Source organism: Triturus cristatus, chromosome 4_1, assembly GCF_964204655.1.
Source record: "Triturus cristatus chromosome 4_1, aTriCri1.1, whole genome shotgun sequence".
In the NCBI taxonomy this organism is placed as follows: Eukaryota; Metazoa; Chordata; class Amphibia; order Caudata; family Salamandridae; genus Triturus; species Triturus cristatus.
In genome coordinates this window covers 687,231,847-687,249,007 of record NC_140585.1, presented here as the reverse complement: position 1 = coordinate 687,249,007, position 17,161 = coordinate 687,231,847, and the positions used below count along the sequence as shown (strand labels likewise).

Here is a 17,161-nt window from a genome sequence, read left to right as displayed (position 1 = left end):
TATCGCAGGTGGTGCCTCTGAATCACTTGTCCCCACTTTCTACTTGAGCGCACCCACCGCGTCCCTGCAGTGCAGGCTGGGGCTCCTCCAAGACTGATTGTGGCCCAGGTTCTCAACTACAGAAACAAAGACACTCTTCATGCAGGCTGCCAGGACAACCTTCCCACTCTTATATGAGAATATGAGTATGTATTTTTCCAGATAACACAATGTCGGTGTAGGGCCTCTTTCTTGGGGGTTAAATGTAGGCTGGGTCAGATGGGTCTGTGCTATACTCTGCTCTTCCCTGTCAGACCTAAAGTGATGGTCAAGAACAAGAGCTACTTCTTTACAGAGCCAGGGGATGCATGGGACTGGGTGGAGCAACGTTGTTATGAGACCTCCAGCCCATCATCACCTGCATGACACCAACCGTTAATGGGTCCCTCAAAGCGCCATAGCAGCAGATCCCAAGGTCCAAGGCCCTCTGACCTCCAGGGGGCCCCTACCCTGGAACGGGCCAGGGAGGAGCAGGCTCAGTCGTGGTTGCTTTGTGGGCGGATCGTAGCTTATCAATAGGTCATTCTTTGGTATATGAAGATTCAGATGAAGAACCAGCTCACTCCATGGGTATGCAAACTCATCCGTTCTTCCAATCATAGCGCCACAAACAGCTGATAAGATTATAGGAATGCATCTGAAGAGGATTTAGCCACTCATCACAAAAGTCATCCTGTGCTTGAATATCAAATTGCTTGGAATTGATTGCTCTCCCTTACGGACTTGGTACAGGTACTTATAACAGTCCGGATGAGGTACGGACCGATGATACACTGGCCACCCCCGTCGTCTGGCTCCTAAGCAACATTGAAGTGCATAACCATGCATTCAGGAGCACCCGTTGTATGGGACAGTTTTTTTCATGTTTGGGTGATCAATGTTTTTTTTCTGGTTGCCCTGGGCTGGGAGTTGTGGGTTCTAATGTTATTGATTGCTATGGTATGTGACACACACATATACCACTTTTTGTGCGCCATCACCACTCTGGAACAGAACACAGTCATTGTGCAGCACACTAACAAGATTCAGGGGTCTGGCTCCCATCTGGCACCACTCAGATGGCTAAGATTACTATACTTACATGAAATGTATGTAGTATGGGTACTTTCAGGCAAAGGCAATATTTGAGAGGCAAGGGGCACAAATCGCATCAATAGAGGAAACTCATGTGGCCGGAGGGGAGGACGTTTTGCTTGCAGAAGCATTGGTGAGGACAGTTCTTTTGCACAACATACTCTGGCTTTGCTGGGGCTGCTTTAAACTGGGTCTGCTCAGGGGTTCCCTTTCGGCCCCTGGGAACAGAGACAGACCCTGACAGGTGCAATGCACTGGTAGAGGGTCAATTGAATGGTAGGGAGGTACTTTTATAGGCCCCCAAATTTGACACATCTTCTTCTAGATGAATAGATTGGAGGCAATGAAGGTTGTTCTTAGAGGACATTGTATCTGCACAGTTGTGGGGGCCAGGGATGCCTTACATGGAGAGCTCTCACGGATTGAGTCATCACTGACTCACTTAGAAGTTGACACTCGTTAGGACCACACACAGCAGACCACATTGATGAAGGCTCTGGATGAACCTTCCCATCTTGCTGAGCAATTGCACCATCTCGTTTTTGTGCATACCAGGTCAAGATGCACGCTGATGGAAACAAATTGGGTCATCTGCTTCCCTGGTTATTGTGTAGTGCCAAACCGACTCTGCCCATCACAGTGTTCAGAACACCTCAGGGAACACTGGCCATAGATCAGTGAGAGGCTTCAAAAAGCTAGAATGTGACTATTCATTATCGTGTAGATACAGCACGTCAAGACCCTCAAGTGAGTGTGACAGAGATATTTACCAGATTGCCCAGTAATACAAAGATTCAAAGGGATGATGGATAAAATACAGTAAGACAATGATACTTTCAGTGACTTGTTGCACTTTTGTAATACAGGTGAGAGAGGAATTCAACACGTGAGAGCCCAGACTTGTGACATCATTCCTGAAAATGACAAATGTTAGCACAATAATGGGCAGAGAATGTTGTGAATGTACCCAACACTTTTGTGAAAACTGCCCTTCCTGCTTTCAAACTAAAGCTAAGGTTCAAAGTGATATAAGACCTCATGATATTCATCCTGAACATCTGCTGAGCACAGAGAAGGTCATGGTGCCAGAAGGCACTACTTTCTAATTGTGTCCCACTACCAACGTGAGTGATAAGCAGATGTTACAGTCAAAGCCCATAAGCACTCCCAGCCAGAACTGGCTCAGACTGGAGGTAATGATTAATTATCACATTACTAGCAATTACAAACAGGATGCGTGTGTGGTCAAGCTGCTATTTGCTTCTGTGACCATTGAAGGGCATACCAAAGTATAATTTTAACAGAAAAGAAACTCACTTCACAAAAGTCTCAAGTGGGAAACATCTTATCTGTCATGTTAATTCTAAAGACCCTGAATATTTAACACAACACATATGCTGTCAGTATGCAAGCTCAAAGAGATCCATTCACACAGTAGCACCAATTAGAATATTTACTTACTTAGGTTGTGATTGTCCTTCTTCTGTCTTTCTTTTACCATTGCCCGTGTCTCTGCTTCTGACGGAAAAGGAACCCAAATTAACTTGCGTGTACTCAAGTCAATCACTCATTTTAGGAAAGAACGGATGACTTTTGGTCACATGTTTTTTGATTCAGCACATTACCTAATCTATTTACCATGCATTACTTTCTTGGTAAAACTTACTGCACGATAAAACCATTAGACGTATTTCTAATTCCCGTGATTTTGCTGTGATGTGAAGTGCAGGGCAGATCATATAGCGCTGCTAGAAGCAACGACGGTGTCTGCAGAAACATGTTGTATAGGCAGCAAATGATTCTGCTGGGTTTGCTGCATTTTGCTTGCAACAAAATGGTCCAGCACTGGCTATGGAAAATCCATTTTTATCGCATTGATACACAAATGTTTGAGAAGTGGCTATAAATGGGGCTCTTTCTTCTCTTTGACTGGGAAGTATACAGCTCAAGATGACTATTACCCTTGTTCAGAATAATTAAATTTAACTTTTGAAATTTTAATCCATTAGTATGGGTTCACGATCAATGGGTTTATTGAAAGGCATTAAAAGAGTCCTCCTTTCCTTTAGGGCACCATGGCCGTGAGCGATGATACATATATGTGGCAGAGTGCAAGCCAGTATGTGAAGTAATCTGCTGTGCTGCGGAAGTTCCTAAAACAATTATGCCTCAACAGACGCACGCTCTCATAACAGGGATCTGACCCTCTGTGAAGTACTGAATAGGAGTTATCGTTTTTTTTTATAACATCCGGGCAGCTGGGCAACCATTTCTACCTACAGTATGAAACTAAGGGGCATATTGACAAGGGCTGGTGATAAACCTATCGCCGCTTCAGCGTCCGTTTTTGGGCGAAAAGCGGCGATAACTTTATCGCTTCATCAGTAAGGACACGCTAGCGCGTGTCTTGCATACTTAGCGCTCGTTCCCAGCACGCCTAACTTTGCATCGCTAATGAGATGCAAAGTAGGTGTGCCTCAAAAAAGCTCCATGGATAAATATCGCGAAGGCAGCTTCGCGAAATTTACAACAATGGCCCGGCCGGCGTAGCGATGGGCAAAATCACGCTAGCTGGCCATTATCGCTGGATTTGAATGTCTGGTAAAATCCAGACTTATGTATCCATAAGTTTGGGGGTGGATTTTGGTGATACGACCACAGAGTCACCAAGGCTATCGCAGTTTTGAGTGCAACATTGCTGGTTTTCCAGCGATGTTGGCCCATTTCCCTGGATATCACTGGAATATTATCGTCCTGGAGTAACGCGTTGTTAATAACGCGCTAACCGGGCGATAAATTCCAGCGATAGACGACGATAAATATGAAAGCGTTAAGCGCGCTTTGCGATATTTATCACCGTCTGTTGCTGATATGCCGCTAAGTTTTCAGTTTTTACCCAACATGACCATTCTTTCTCCAGGATCTCCTCCCAGGAACATCCTGGAGAAGACATTGCAGATGAGCAGTCTGCACACCCCCACGGTCACCTGTAGGTGCCAGGGAGGATTGCAAGCACATACAGTACAGATGTGTGTTCTTAGCATGGTGTGGGGTGGCAGTGGCAAGAGATGACAGGCTTTGGTGCAGGCAAAACCCCGAACCACAATAACAAATACTTTGCTTGGGGTTTTACTTGTCTAAACTGTCTGAACTCCCCAACTAATATTACCCCAGTTGCTTTTCAAAAATGAAGCCAAGGTCTTAACAAACAAACTCTTTAGACGTTCTGTTAACCTTGCAAAGGGCTTTAAAAAAAAAAGAAAGTGGCACATGAGGTAAAACATTGCTACGAAAACACATTACCTATAGCTTCCCTTTTCACGCCATGACTGGACGGGCATGATGCACTTGTAAGACCCATATCTGCAACGGGCATTCCTTGACCAGTATTATATACATCTATAAGTTCATTGGGTAACGGCAGCTGCAGATTCAAAACAGAAAGTTCATGAAACATATATAAAAGAATACAAACAAAACATTAACTTAGAGCTTTGACATGTTTTAGTAAAAAAATGAAAGTGTATATTATATCATAAACGTACAAAGTTTTGGAATCAAACTACATCTTCTGTTAAAGAACCTTGAATTTTTGGGGAAATCTGTACTTTGAAATTTCAGGCTAATTTTGTTACATACATACTTATAAAATATTTGAGTTTTATATAGCGTGAACTAGACCCAAAGATATCGGGCATCAGAGCGCTTTACACACCACCAGTTTCGTTACACAATCATGTTTTTTAGGCACGGGGAGGTTAAGTGATTTGCCCAGAATCACAATATGTTGAACGTCGTTGCTGAGACGCGAACCAGGTTCCCTAGCTTCGACGTCAACCACTCTAGCCGTAAGGCTACATTCTCTCCGCATCTACATCTAGTTTGTGAATCACAATTGTACAACAATGATTAGTGACTTTGAGCTGCGTTTTAGCAGTTTATAATTTGCAGTTTGATTGGGGCTAAATGCTATGGAATAACATTCACATTATTATATTTGCACCAGTTTTGTGCAAGTTATCACTCGTATCATAGTTTTTTGGTAGGTAAATTACCATTAGGCACATCTTTGCTAGTGTAAACAAAATGGTGCAAAACAATTTGTTGCTCATTTTTACACTATTACACTCTCCTATCACTTGTTGACTTTATGCTTGTAATTGACCCTGCGTAGCGCTCTGCTGCCTTTTGGCTAGGCTAGGTTCACACCTTTTAAATACATACATAGATACATACATGTCTTGATCTAAATGACTTGGTTGGATCAAGTGAGACACACATAATCCTTTGGCATTCATGTTTATGCACACATTCTCCGGATAGGCATAGATCCTGGCTAGGCAACCCTTGATTAAATGGCAGCTGTAATTGGCATTCCCAACCTCCTCCAGAGATTGCCAGGACATGACTAGCTTTAGACATTAATAAGAAGTTTCCACTGAAAAACAAAAATCAACGCTGTCAAAACTGGTTGAATCAATTCCCAAAATGCAAAAGACAGTGATTACCATAGGGTCATGGGGGTATAGTTTGATCTTGGCAGCCTATAACTACTTTGAAAGCATAACTCAAGTCTGCAGGCCACCAGGAAAATGCCAGTGTGTCATCATCAAACACATCGCCAAATGTACACTGATAAGAATAAAACATATATGCAACTGAAAAATTAGGGGAGTTACACAAACATTATGGAATCTAGTGGGTGAATGAAAATGTACTCTGCCTTAGTAATTCAAAACAGAAATCCTTTAAGGGAAACTAAAAACACAAGAGTTTCTCCACAGACACCACTACGCAAAAACTATGAAATCAGGGAATCATTTTTTTGGGGGGTCTATTAATCACTCTACAATCAATGATGCAACTATAGATGTAAACCTTTAAATGCATATCCTTAGGAAATGTCTCCCTTTTATGAAATTCAACCACTTGGTGGCGATGGCAATGTCGCTTGTGAAAGGTTGGCTAGACACTCACAAAATATTCTAATCAAGGTTTCATTCCAAATCTCACAGAAAAATTGTGAAGGCTGCAAATATGTGTGGTCAAACTCTCTCAGAGTCCTTATAAACACAATTACGTGAAGCTGGTTTTGAAAGCTCTTCACTGGGTCCTTGTGGCATCAAGGGGAAATTAAAGTACCCAGTGGTGTAACCTAAAATGGTGGTGCTCCCCCGCAGATTGCGAAGAGGGGCCCTTGAGTCTCCCAGTCTCACAGATATTCATTGCCTTGTGTGGCTTTGGGGCCCTTGTATGGCTGGATGGCCCGCAGTGACCCATGTGCTGCATGGGCCTGTCGTATTGCCCAGAACATCCTCTGATTCAGGGCAAATCAATTACTCCCCAGGTGCCTAAAAGTGTGTTCTTGTGTAGGATAACATGTGTTCATGTAAAGCACTCCAATGCCTAATGGACAATTTGATGCTATATAAAACTGTAGAAACTAGGAATGAAAATTCAAGGCTCGCTCTACAAGTAAAAACCTTGGAGGAATCTGATGTTACTTGGTCATGGGACCCCATTCCCTTACTGTAAGAACCTTTTATCAATGTTTCCAAAGTGTTTGCTCTTGTTTTTATGGGTTTTTTTAACCTTCAAGCAGCTGCACAAATGCCTGAAGCAAACAGACTATTAAAAAGAGAGTGTAGGACAGCAAAGCAAGTATAAACTGAGATTGTGGGCCCCTCCCCTGAAGATTATGAGGCGTCCCTCCCACCCCGCACAGTGGACTCCGTGGAGGTGTCTGTTACGCCCCTGAAAGTACCATACAATGCCTACTAGTGCACTTCTGTACGCTCCAGTACACACACCAGCCAAGACTCATCATTCGACCAACTTATACCTTTTCAGCTAATGGCCCTTCAAGAGACAGAAACATGGAAGAAGATCTATGGGTTTCCAGGACTCTAGATTCTGGAACGCTTTAACTCACGAACTAAGAGATAAACTTAACAACAATGTTGAGACTTGTATTCTGTTGTACACTTACAAAGGCAAAAGCATGGAAATAAAAATAATGGCTAAGGACAGTTCACTCCACATTTCCTTATTACTCCTTTCTATACTTCTGAACATTCTTCTTATAGGACCAAAGGCTAGCTAGACTGGTGAAGTTTACCCATTTCAAATAAAAAAATGAATAAATAGAAACCGAACTATCCAGTGTCACAGTTACTCTTTAAGAAAGCGTGTCAAGTCCTTCTATCAACGCGACTCATAGACCAGAGTTGCTGTTCTTTTGTACAGCTAAAAGATCGCCTCGAATATTTCCACACAAATTTCAATGATTTTCGTTTCTCTAGTAAGGTCGGAACAATTTACACAAACATTGCCGTTGCACAATTGAATGCATCTGTAATAAAAGTCACAAGAATAAATATGAAAAGGAGTTTGTGTATATATATATGTAATTTCAAATGGCTAAATAACAAGAAGGAACACATGAAGGCAACTTGTGTTTTAGCATGAGGATGAGCATTATTTTATATATATTCAAAGGCATTCTCAGAATCCATTTCCAGTTCCCCTAATGAAATTTAAAGCAAAGTTGCAAAGAAACAAAATGTAAAAGCACAGGCTATATAATATATAAAAGCAACCTTATTAGGATCCAATAATTAACTGAACTGGATCATTTCTTATTCAAGCTTGTCAGTGTCAGTTACAGCCGCCGGGAGAACATTTTTAATAAGAAGAGCAGATTAAAGTACTTCGCTAAACATTATTGCTCTAATATTTCATAATATGCTATTTACTGTTCCATTAAATGAGCAGGAACGTCATTAAACATAACTGACGATAGAGTTTTTTAGCATCCTTAAATGTGTTATTTTCTTTCAGTCTTATACTTCTTCTAACCTACCAGATTAGCCTAATTGTGTGCAGGCTTTATTTTACACCGGGATTCTCCAACAAGCAGCTTGTGAGCTACTGGTAACTCTCCAGCTACCTACAAGTACCTCTCGTGTTTTCAGGTCAGCCTACTAAATTAGGAGGTGGTGGTTTGGTTGAATTAATAAATGTATACCAAAATTCAAGAGGATAATGTGAGCATTTTCGGAAGTCATTAGATAATGTTTGGTGAAAAAATACACAGGTTTCAAAATAATTTTAAAGCTGATATTTCAGTGATAACTCATGAGGTGGTGAGGAGACTTACTAATACAATTATTACCTTTGTGCATGGCTGTTACATATTCCTCACTAAGAGGTGTTCCACACTGAGAAAGTCTTCTGTGCATTACTGCTTTCAACCGTGCCTGATGAACTGCTAGGAATCTTGCAAAGGGTGGTCACTAATGTTGTCTTGTCTAATGTTTTGCTAACACAACATTAATACCAATAGTAGCTCAAGATGATTTTCGTTTATCATGGGTAGCTCTTGTTACAGAAAAGGTTGGAGACCCCTGTATAGGCCTTCAGATGAGTAACCATTGATAAACTGTATCTAGTTTATAATGCTCAGGTCAGCCCATTCAGCAGTTTGTTGCATTCATTGTCTACAACTGCAACACCTAGGCATTTCGTTAACCATATTGGAAACATTACAATTAGTATGTGAAGTTGTAAAGTAGCCTTTATGGCTATGTGTATTAAAAAGGACATATTCACAATAAAAGCCTGTAAAAGTGTATGTTGAGAAATACATCTAAACTGGAGCATACTTGGATGAGTTTTTTCTGTTCACCGACAGTCTAAGAAGTACATCTGGAAAGTTGTGCCAGGTGGAGGTCTCCATGCATACTTATCCCATGCATGCAATATATCCCAAAGGGTTCCATTCTTTATTCTTTCTGCACTAAGCTCTACTTAATGCCACTGAAGTGAGTACTCATATTTCTTCCAAAGCCCCTGAGAGTTAGTGATGTGGCCACTTTCAACAGTTTCAAACCAGGAGACTAGAAGTAAGAGATATTACAATTAGAGAAATGTTGTCATGCCCTATGTAAACAAAGACAGGCTCACTTCTAGATTCAAAGAGATTTGAGCACCATCAAAAAAGTGACTGGCATGTAGTGAGGATTAGGGACGGCGCGATGGAGATCCACGCCTCCACGCGCACCTGAGGATTCCCGGCTCCTGGCTCCTGGCTCCTCCCTTTCTCCCCGAGTTCTGCTGCTCCGGCGCGGTTGATGGCGGCTGACGGCGTGAGCGGTTGGCGTGTCTGAGACGCGACGGCGGGGGAGCAGCATACTGCTACTAGCTTGACGGGAAAGCTCGTTTTCATCGTTTCTGGGCGGAAAGCAGCTCGGTTCATGTATCTCGAGGGGTGCCGCTTCTGACACAGCGCTGTACTTCGGACGTTTTTGCAGCATCGCAGGGCAGCGTCCTCAGTATTATTTCAGCCCAGAGCCGGTGCCTGTGCCTGCGTCCAGCATTGACGCTACGCCCGAGGGTCTATGGATGCGGCAGTTACGGTGAGAGGTGGCTGAGCTGCAAGCAGCAGGGGCGCAGCAGGAGAGCTCCAGCAAAACGACATTAAATTCCTTTTTGAACTTTTCTGAACTTTCATATCTCAGAATTTGCTTATTGTAGCAGCATCTGGCGACAACGATTAAGGCCTATATTTGCTCTATCTGCTCTTGGGATGGGGAAGCTGTTGAATACACGGAAGGCGAAGGCTTCTCGCATTCAGGATAAAGAGGCGCGGAATGCCGCCAAATTATTAAACAAGGGGTGCCTCGGTGATGGCAAGGCAAAGGAGAGAAGTCACAGTGCGGAAAGTTCGGAAGAGCTCGAGGAATCTATCTGTGAGACTCTATCTCCATCTCTATCTCCATCTTCAGTTTTGAAAGCTTCTCACTGCACAGAAATCGCAGGGTCCTCGTTCTTCAAAGATGGGTCATCTACGCAGGCGAGCCCAGTGGAGGGGCTTAAAGGTACTAAATCATTTCCTCTCTTTGAAAAGAAAAATGTCGTGTCTGCCCAAGTTTCTCCCGCTCTCTCTCCTCCAATTATTCACCCTCCTAATTCTTTGCCTAAATCTAACTTAGGGGCACCCCCTATGTTATCTATGCCTTCTACGCCTTCGTCTAGTGACAATCCCTCTGCACATCCCCCAACAACTATGGCGGATGCTTCGACCACTAAATTTGTCTCTAATGTCCCTAATGGGGATCATCTCAGTCCTTTGCTTGATTTGGATACTGAGACCGTGGGGGAGATGAAGATGACAGTCAAGGATATGTTAAATTTAATCCTCGACGAGGTTAGAGAGCTGAAGAGATTCCAGAGATCTGAGCTAGCTTTAATCCATCAACGTCTGGATAAAATGGAAGATCTCTTTTCCGCATTTTCCGCTCGATTGCAAGAAGCCGAAACCCGCATTTCTAGTTTGGAGGATCAAATGATTAAGGTCAAACAGGACACAAATCAGCTCTCCCTCACCTCACGTGCTCTTGAATCCAAATTGGACGATTTAGAGAACTATAATCGTCGATCTAATCTACGCATAGTGGGGGTTCCGGAGGGTCTTGAAGGGCCCAGCACGCTGCAGTGGGTCACCTCTTTCTTGAAATCTAAAGTCATCCCTAATCATGAGGGTGACCTGACTATTACGCGAGCACATCGCGTTCCCGCTCAGCCTTTCCCAAATTCTTCTCTTCCTCGAACAATTTTATTGAATTTCTCGGACATACGGATTAAGGAGACTATTCTTTCAACGGCAATTCAGCAAAGACAATTTTTTGTCAATGAAACCGTGAAGTGTCGCATTTTTTCAGACATGTCTGCGTCTGCTGCTCGTAGAAGAAAAGAGTTTGTCCAGATGCTACAATTATTCAAAGCTAAAGGAGCTCAAGCCACGATAGCGCAGCAATCCAAACTTAAAGTTTTAGTGAAAGGCAAATTTTTTATGTTGTCAGATATCGCAGCAGCGCAGGAACTACTCCGGGACATTTCCAGCTCTTTATAAGGTTAAATTTGGGAAAATTTGGGAAATCTATGGTCTTTAAGGACTCGGCTTTTGTGGGGTCTTGTTTTTTTTTTTTTTTTTTTCTCCCCTAAATATAGACTGATAGTTGTGACGGTCGTGCTTAGATGGTGAAACCCTGTCTTGTTTTCTTTCTGTTGGGGTTTTTTTTTTTTTTTTTTTTTGAGTAGGGTGAGGGGAGGATCAGTTGCACAGGATGGAGTGCGGAATCCAGGGGGTCCAGGGGGTGCACGATGTCAACCGATTGGCAGGGGGTTGGAACCATGGGTCCGCGTGGGTTGGGGAATCTTGGCCAATGGTGGGGGTGGGGGGGGCGATTGGAGGGTGGGGTTTGGGGGGGTGGTGGGTGTGTTGTAGGGGGCGGTGGTGAGGGTGTTGTTGGGGGTGCTCGGGAAATGGGTAAAGTAAAAATAATGAAGTCTTTAGTGCTATGTTTATTATTAACTATTCTATGCCTGATAGGTGATTCTTTGTTTACAAAAGATAAAATGAGAGATTCCTCCAGAAAATATGTAATCTATCTAAATACTGAGTAGCGACTGTTTGAAAATTATTTCTTTCAATGTGAACGGCTTAAATAACAAAAAGAAACTACGGGCCATAGAGCTATGGATTAAGTCGGAAAATCCTTCGGTAATATTGCTGCAGGAGACTCATATCCCAAATGTAAAATTGGATCAATTCTCTATGTTTAAAAAATGGGCCTCATATCGTGGTTTCTCCTCATTTTCAGAGGCTCAGCGAGGGGTTGCCATATTTCTGAATAAGAATATTTATCCTGAGATCATACAAACAAATGAGGATGGCTCAGGACGTTGGTGCTGGGCCTCCTGTAGAATAAAAAACAGATTGAGACCTATTACATTCGTCAGTTTATACGCTCCGGTAGACGATTGCTCCTCAGTTTATGAGGATCTATTTCAATCTTTACTGATGGTGGTAGGAGATATCATTATTGGAGGAGATTTCAATCTAATTATGAACTTACGGCTGGATAAAACCACGCAATCTAGGAAACAAGTCAAACCTAAATCATTGAAAGTTATTCTTAATTATAAAAAAACTTTAGACCTTTGTGATCCATGGCGTACTCAATACCCGTTAAAAAAAGAATACACATGTTGGTCAGGCAGGTTTAAGTCTTTTTCACGGATTGACTTTTTTCTAGCCTCTAGACAGCTTAATATGTTGAATCAAAGGCCTATCCATAATGGGTTCTCAGATCATGCAATGTTGGTTATTAACTTTGCTTTGGATCCAAACTTAAAGACTCCTAAGCGTTGGGTATTCAACAAAACATACTTGAATGATGAAATGTGGGTAACGTCTTTGAAAACAGAGATCAATGATTTTGTATCTCGTAATGCCAACTCGGCCCCGATTAATATTATCTGGGATGCTATGAAAGCCTTTATTCGCGGTATAATTATAAGTAAAGATGCAGCAGTATTTAAAGCAATTAAAAGTAAAAAAGAGGCGCTGGAACAAAGAATACAAGCTTTAAACAAATTAAGACAGGCGAACTCATCCAATACGATCTCACATCAATTAGATGAGGCCAAAAGGGCATTAAGTGCACATTATTATGCTCAAAGCGAGGAGATTTTTCGCAGACATTCTCAAAAAATATACGAAGACAGTAATTTTACTGGGAAATTTCTAGCTTGGCAGGCGAGAGAACAAGTAGCGGCTAATTTGATTAGAGGATTAAGATGCCCAGCGACTCAAATAGATACAATAGACTCGATTGGGGTAGGGAAGATAATGCTCGCTCACTATAATAAAATCTATAGTCAGCAACATAATATTGATCAAATAAAACTATCGGATTTTTTAGAAAATTGTGCATTGCCCTGCCTTTCTCAAACCGATCAGAAATCATTGTTATGTCCTTTCTCATTGGAAGAGGTAGAATTGGTGGTTAAAAACCTACCAAATGGGAAGGCTTCTGGCCCAGACGGATTGCCAGCGGAATTTTTTAAAATGTTTTTTTGCACTTTTTCAAATATTTTTTTGCTATTATTAAATTCGATGTTGGAAGGAGGCCCGATCCCGGACTCTTTTAGAGAAGGAACGGTGGTGAGTTTTCTGAAGAAGGGGAAGGATGCTAAAGATCCAAACTCGTACCGACCAATTACCTTACTAAACACAGATTATAAAATCGTTACTAAATTAATATCAATGCGCATGAATCAAATCTCAACAGAATTGATCCACCCGGATCAGAACGGTTTTATTCCAGGAAGGCAACTGTTTACAAACACACATTATTTAGTTGACGCCTTAGATTATTTTGAGACACGAGGGATCCCAGCATTGATTTTGTTATTAGACGCAGAAAAAGCGTTTGATTTGGTGGTTTGGGAGACACTTTTTATTATTTTAAGGCACTTTGGTATTCCCTATAAAATTGTAAATTTAATTTGAAATCTGTATACTATGGCCAAAGCAAATATTATTATAAATATGGTAATGGTCGGTACTATTCTCGTTAAGAGAGGTACGAGACAGGGATGTCCCTTATCCCCAGTCTTGTTTGCGTTCTTTATTGAGCCCCTTGCGGCTGCAATAAGGAACTGTGTTAATATCTCTCCCCCAATTCCTTCAATAAGTAAGATCAAACTTTATGCGGATGATATTATGTTATTAATTAAACCTGAGCTTCATTCGCAAGTTAAGATGCTTCAGATCTTCGAAGAGTTCGAAGCCTTAGGGGGTTACCGGATCAACAAAAAGAAAACAGAGATTTTGATCTGTGGGAATAGAGATCCAGAAATACATCCCGATCTAAAGTGTTGCATTAATACTAAACCCAAAAGAAATCTCTTGGTCTATTTCTCACAGTCAGTTAAGGACTTATATATGCTTAACTTTGATCCCCTTCTTTCAAAGATCCGCTTAATGTTTACACGTTGGAATTGCTTGCCACTATCAATCCTGGGTCGGGTTGCCCTGATAAAAATGTCTATTCTTCCATTATTTAATTTTTTGTTTTCTACTATTCCTTGTTTTTTATCAGGAACGTATTTTTCCAAGATTGAATCTATGTTCTCTGCATTCGTATGGGCAAAGAAGCCTCCTCGTATAGCAATCAATACTCTCTTTGCGGATTTAGATCAAGGAGGACTTTCTCTGCCAAATATTAGAGATTATTATAATGCTTATTTTATACAGTATCTGTCGAGATTTAGGAATCAAACTCAAGGTCAAAACTTGTTTATTAATTGTTTCTTCGACCTAATTTGTTTTGAAAATGAGCTACCCCCTCCCCCGCAGATTTTTAAATCTCCCAAATTAGTTCGCTATAAGATTCTCTTATGGTTTCTTAAAAAACGTACTGTTATGTTTAATAGGTATTCACTCCCACTATTTAATGCAACAACTCCACTGTCCAGTATTTTTCCACTGATGGGTATTAAAGGTGGATCTGATATAGCGGACAATTGGGCCAGAGTAGGATTTAGTAAAGTAGCTGATTTTTTAAAAAATGGAGGCTGGATAACTCCTAGAGAGATGGCAAGTCTTGTTCAGACAAATTTTTTGTTGGTTTTGTCATATAATACTATTTTTAAATTTTTGGGCCAACTTGATATTGAACAGCTTAATCAACCAACGCAATTGGTTAAAGATCTCCTTATAAATGAGTGTATAAAGAGACCAGGGGAATGGAAACGTTGCTTAGCATATAGTAGGGAAACGGATTTAAGTCAAAAAGTAATTAAAAAATGGAAGGAACAAGAAAACCATGTACTATCTATGAATACTTGGAAGACTATTAACCATTTTAATTTTAATATACTTCGGGGAGCTAATTGGCGAAGAATGTTATTTTTGGGGAAATGGTTATTATATCGTACTCCTGCTGCTATTTCCAAAATGTATTCAAACTATCCTTCAAACTGTTTCAGATGTACACAACACATATCCGCCAACTGGTCTCATGTAATGGCTCATTGTACCAATATAAGGGAATTTTGGGACGATATTTTTGTGTTCTGCCAGATTTATTTCAAAATTACGCTCCCTTTTAATGAAAAACTGATACTATATGGTTTTGATTCAGATCTTAAAATATCCGCCCAATTGACTAAACTATTGTATATAGTAACGGCAGTTGCAAGATCTTTACTACTGTAAAACTGGCGGACAAAACAGATTCCAAGTAAATTAGAGTGGATACAGAAAATGAGGAGAGTAAGAAAGAGTGAACAAATTTATGCTCTGCGGGTGGGAGGTGGGATAAAATTTGATAAAATTTGGGGTTCTTTTTTTGATTCGGACTGATGGTTATTTAGTGGATGATGCTTAACTTTATTATTTGAGAATCCTTTATGTTGAAGCTGCCTTTTATGGTGTTTGATACTGTATATGTTTGACCAGCAATCTTTATTGTCACTAAAGTACTTCAATAAAAATAAAAATTAAAAAAAAAAAATGTAGTGAGGATTAATAAACTTGAATTGAGGTTCCAAGAAGTGCAATCCAGCAAATCTTCCAACAGCACCAGAGGTCACAGTGAGATGAATGAAAACTGCTGCTTGGTATTAAGATGCAGGCACAGATGTAGCAAAGTAAGTTTTATTATACTATCAACAGGACATAGAAATGCCACCTCCACTTAATGCCAACCCACAGCCAACTGCCACCCACTAACCGCTAGCACGTCTTGGGGCTGTGCTATAGAACCAGATACTGTCATCTGTTCCATATAAGACGTTGTGCTTTCAATTCTAGTTGCTATCTCTGAGGCTTTTTGCAGCTTTAAGTCTGGTTTGGACAACATGACCTCCTGTACCTTTCTATTACTTCGTTTTCTCTATCAAGTGGTCTCTTATCATCTCTTCTTCAAATGACTTGTATTTGCACGAGACTGTGAGAATGTGCAATGCATCTTCATAACTGGATGCAGATTCTCGTGGCATTTTTGCCCTTTTGTAAAATGTGTGCCTCTCTAGTGTCACATTCTTACACGCTTTGAATCATATATCTTGGAATTTGATGGCTACAGCATACTCATCTTCTGCCCCATCCCCCTCACCATCAACTGTGTAGTGATGAAGGTCCAGTGGGTTCGTATCCCATCCTCGTCGCCATAAAATGTAGTGATGAAGGTCCACTCAGGAAGGTAGTATTTCTAGATGCTTTATTCCATGAAGATAACAAGTAGAAAGATACAGGACAACATGTAGTTATGAAGTAGATCAGAGCCCCACCAGGAGCTGCCTGTCAGCTGCTCAGCCCATGACCAACTGTCGCTCAGTCTCTCTCTGTCCCAACATTCCGAGGCATCATCAGACTCCAACATTCTAAAGAGTCAGAGCACAGGCACTGGCAGAGCAGGGCTGATAAAACACCTTACATTATAACATGCAGGATACTACAAACTGTTAAAACCACCACCTTAGGAATGTGTTTCAAAATATTACGGCCCTCAGGACCAAGGCAATGTTTGAAGATAGCAAACTTTTTCTTGTACACAAAAGATTCCCCCTAACGAGCATCTAAATATGCTTCAAAACTTTCCTTCCATCTCTCCCAATCAGTCTCAGGAGATACTGGATTGGGGACAAACAGAGATGGTGGTGCAATTGACTGTTGCATCTTGGTGCCGAGCAAAGCAAAAATGTGCACTCTACTTTAAATTAAATATGTGTGGCCCAAATGCTGGTTGAAGATGCCTGCAAAAAATGAGGTGATGAAATCAGTAGATGAGGTGCGGTTTGTGTGTGACTCCAGTGATACACACTGCGCAGAGGATGAATTCTGACTTAAATGCCAAAGGTATGTGCCAGTAGCAATAAATTCATAAACTTAAACGGTGTGCACGTCATCGAAGAATTAGAGAGAAGCAGGATTTAACTGCCAGAGGTGCTTGTCAGTAGCAAGAAATGCATAAAATTAACCAGTGTGTGTGTCATCGAAGCTGGACCCACACAATGCTAAAGCGGTGTGCTTGACACCGATGATGTGCTGAAAGAAGGATTGCACCAGAACGTTGCCTAATCAGAAATGGCTGCTCTGAGAATAATAGGGAATCATGTAGGCCCCTAGACCAGCCCAATTCAAAATGGCCCCTGGGAATTAGAGGTTGGCGTCATGACTCTTGGGAAGCAAAAA

At 41.3% G+C, this 17,161-nt stretch overlaps 1 protein-coding gene across 2 annotated transcripts in view; it reads right to left on the bottom strand.

Moving 5' to 3' along the window:
- Positions 1–17,161, bottom strand: part of TFEC (transcription factor EC) — a 331,120-nt gene that overhangs the window by 52,366 nt on the left and 261,593 nt on the right. Inside the window, exons 4-5 of one of the 2 annotated variants that reach the window (XM_085650598.1) lie at positions 4,417–4,537; positions 2,575–2,631 (exon numbers count right to left, since the gene is read on the bottom strand). In XM_085650598.1, the coding sequence (XP_085506724.1) occupies positions 2,575–2,631; positions 4,417–4,537 (178 nt within the window). The remainder of the gene's footprint in view (positions 1–2,574; positions 2,632–4,416; positions 4,538–17,161) is intronic. The other variant, XM_085650599.1, reaches the window with a different exon arrangement.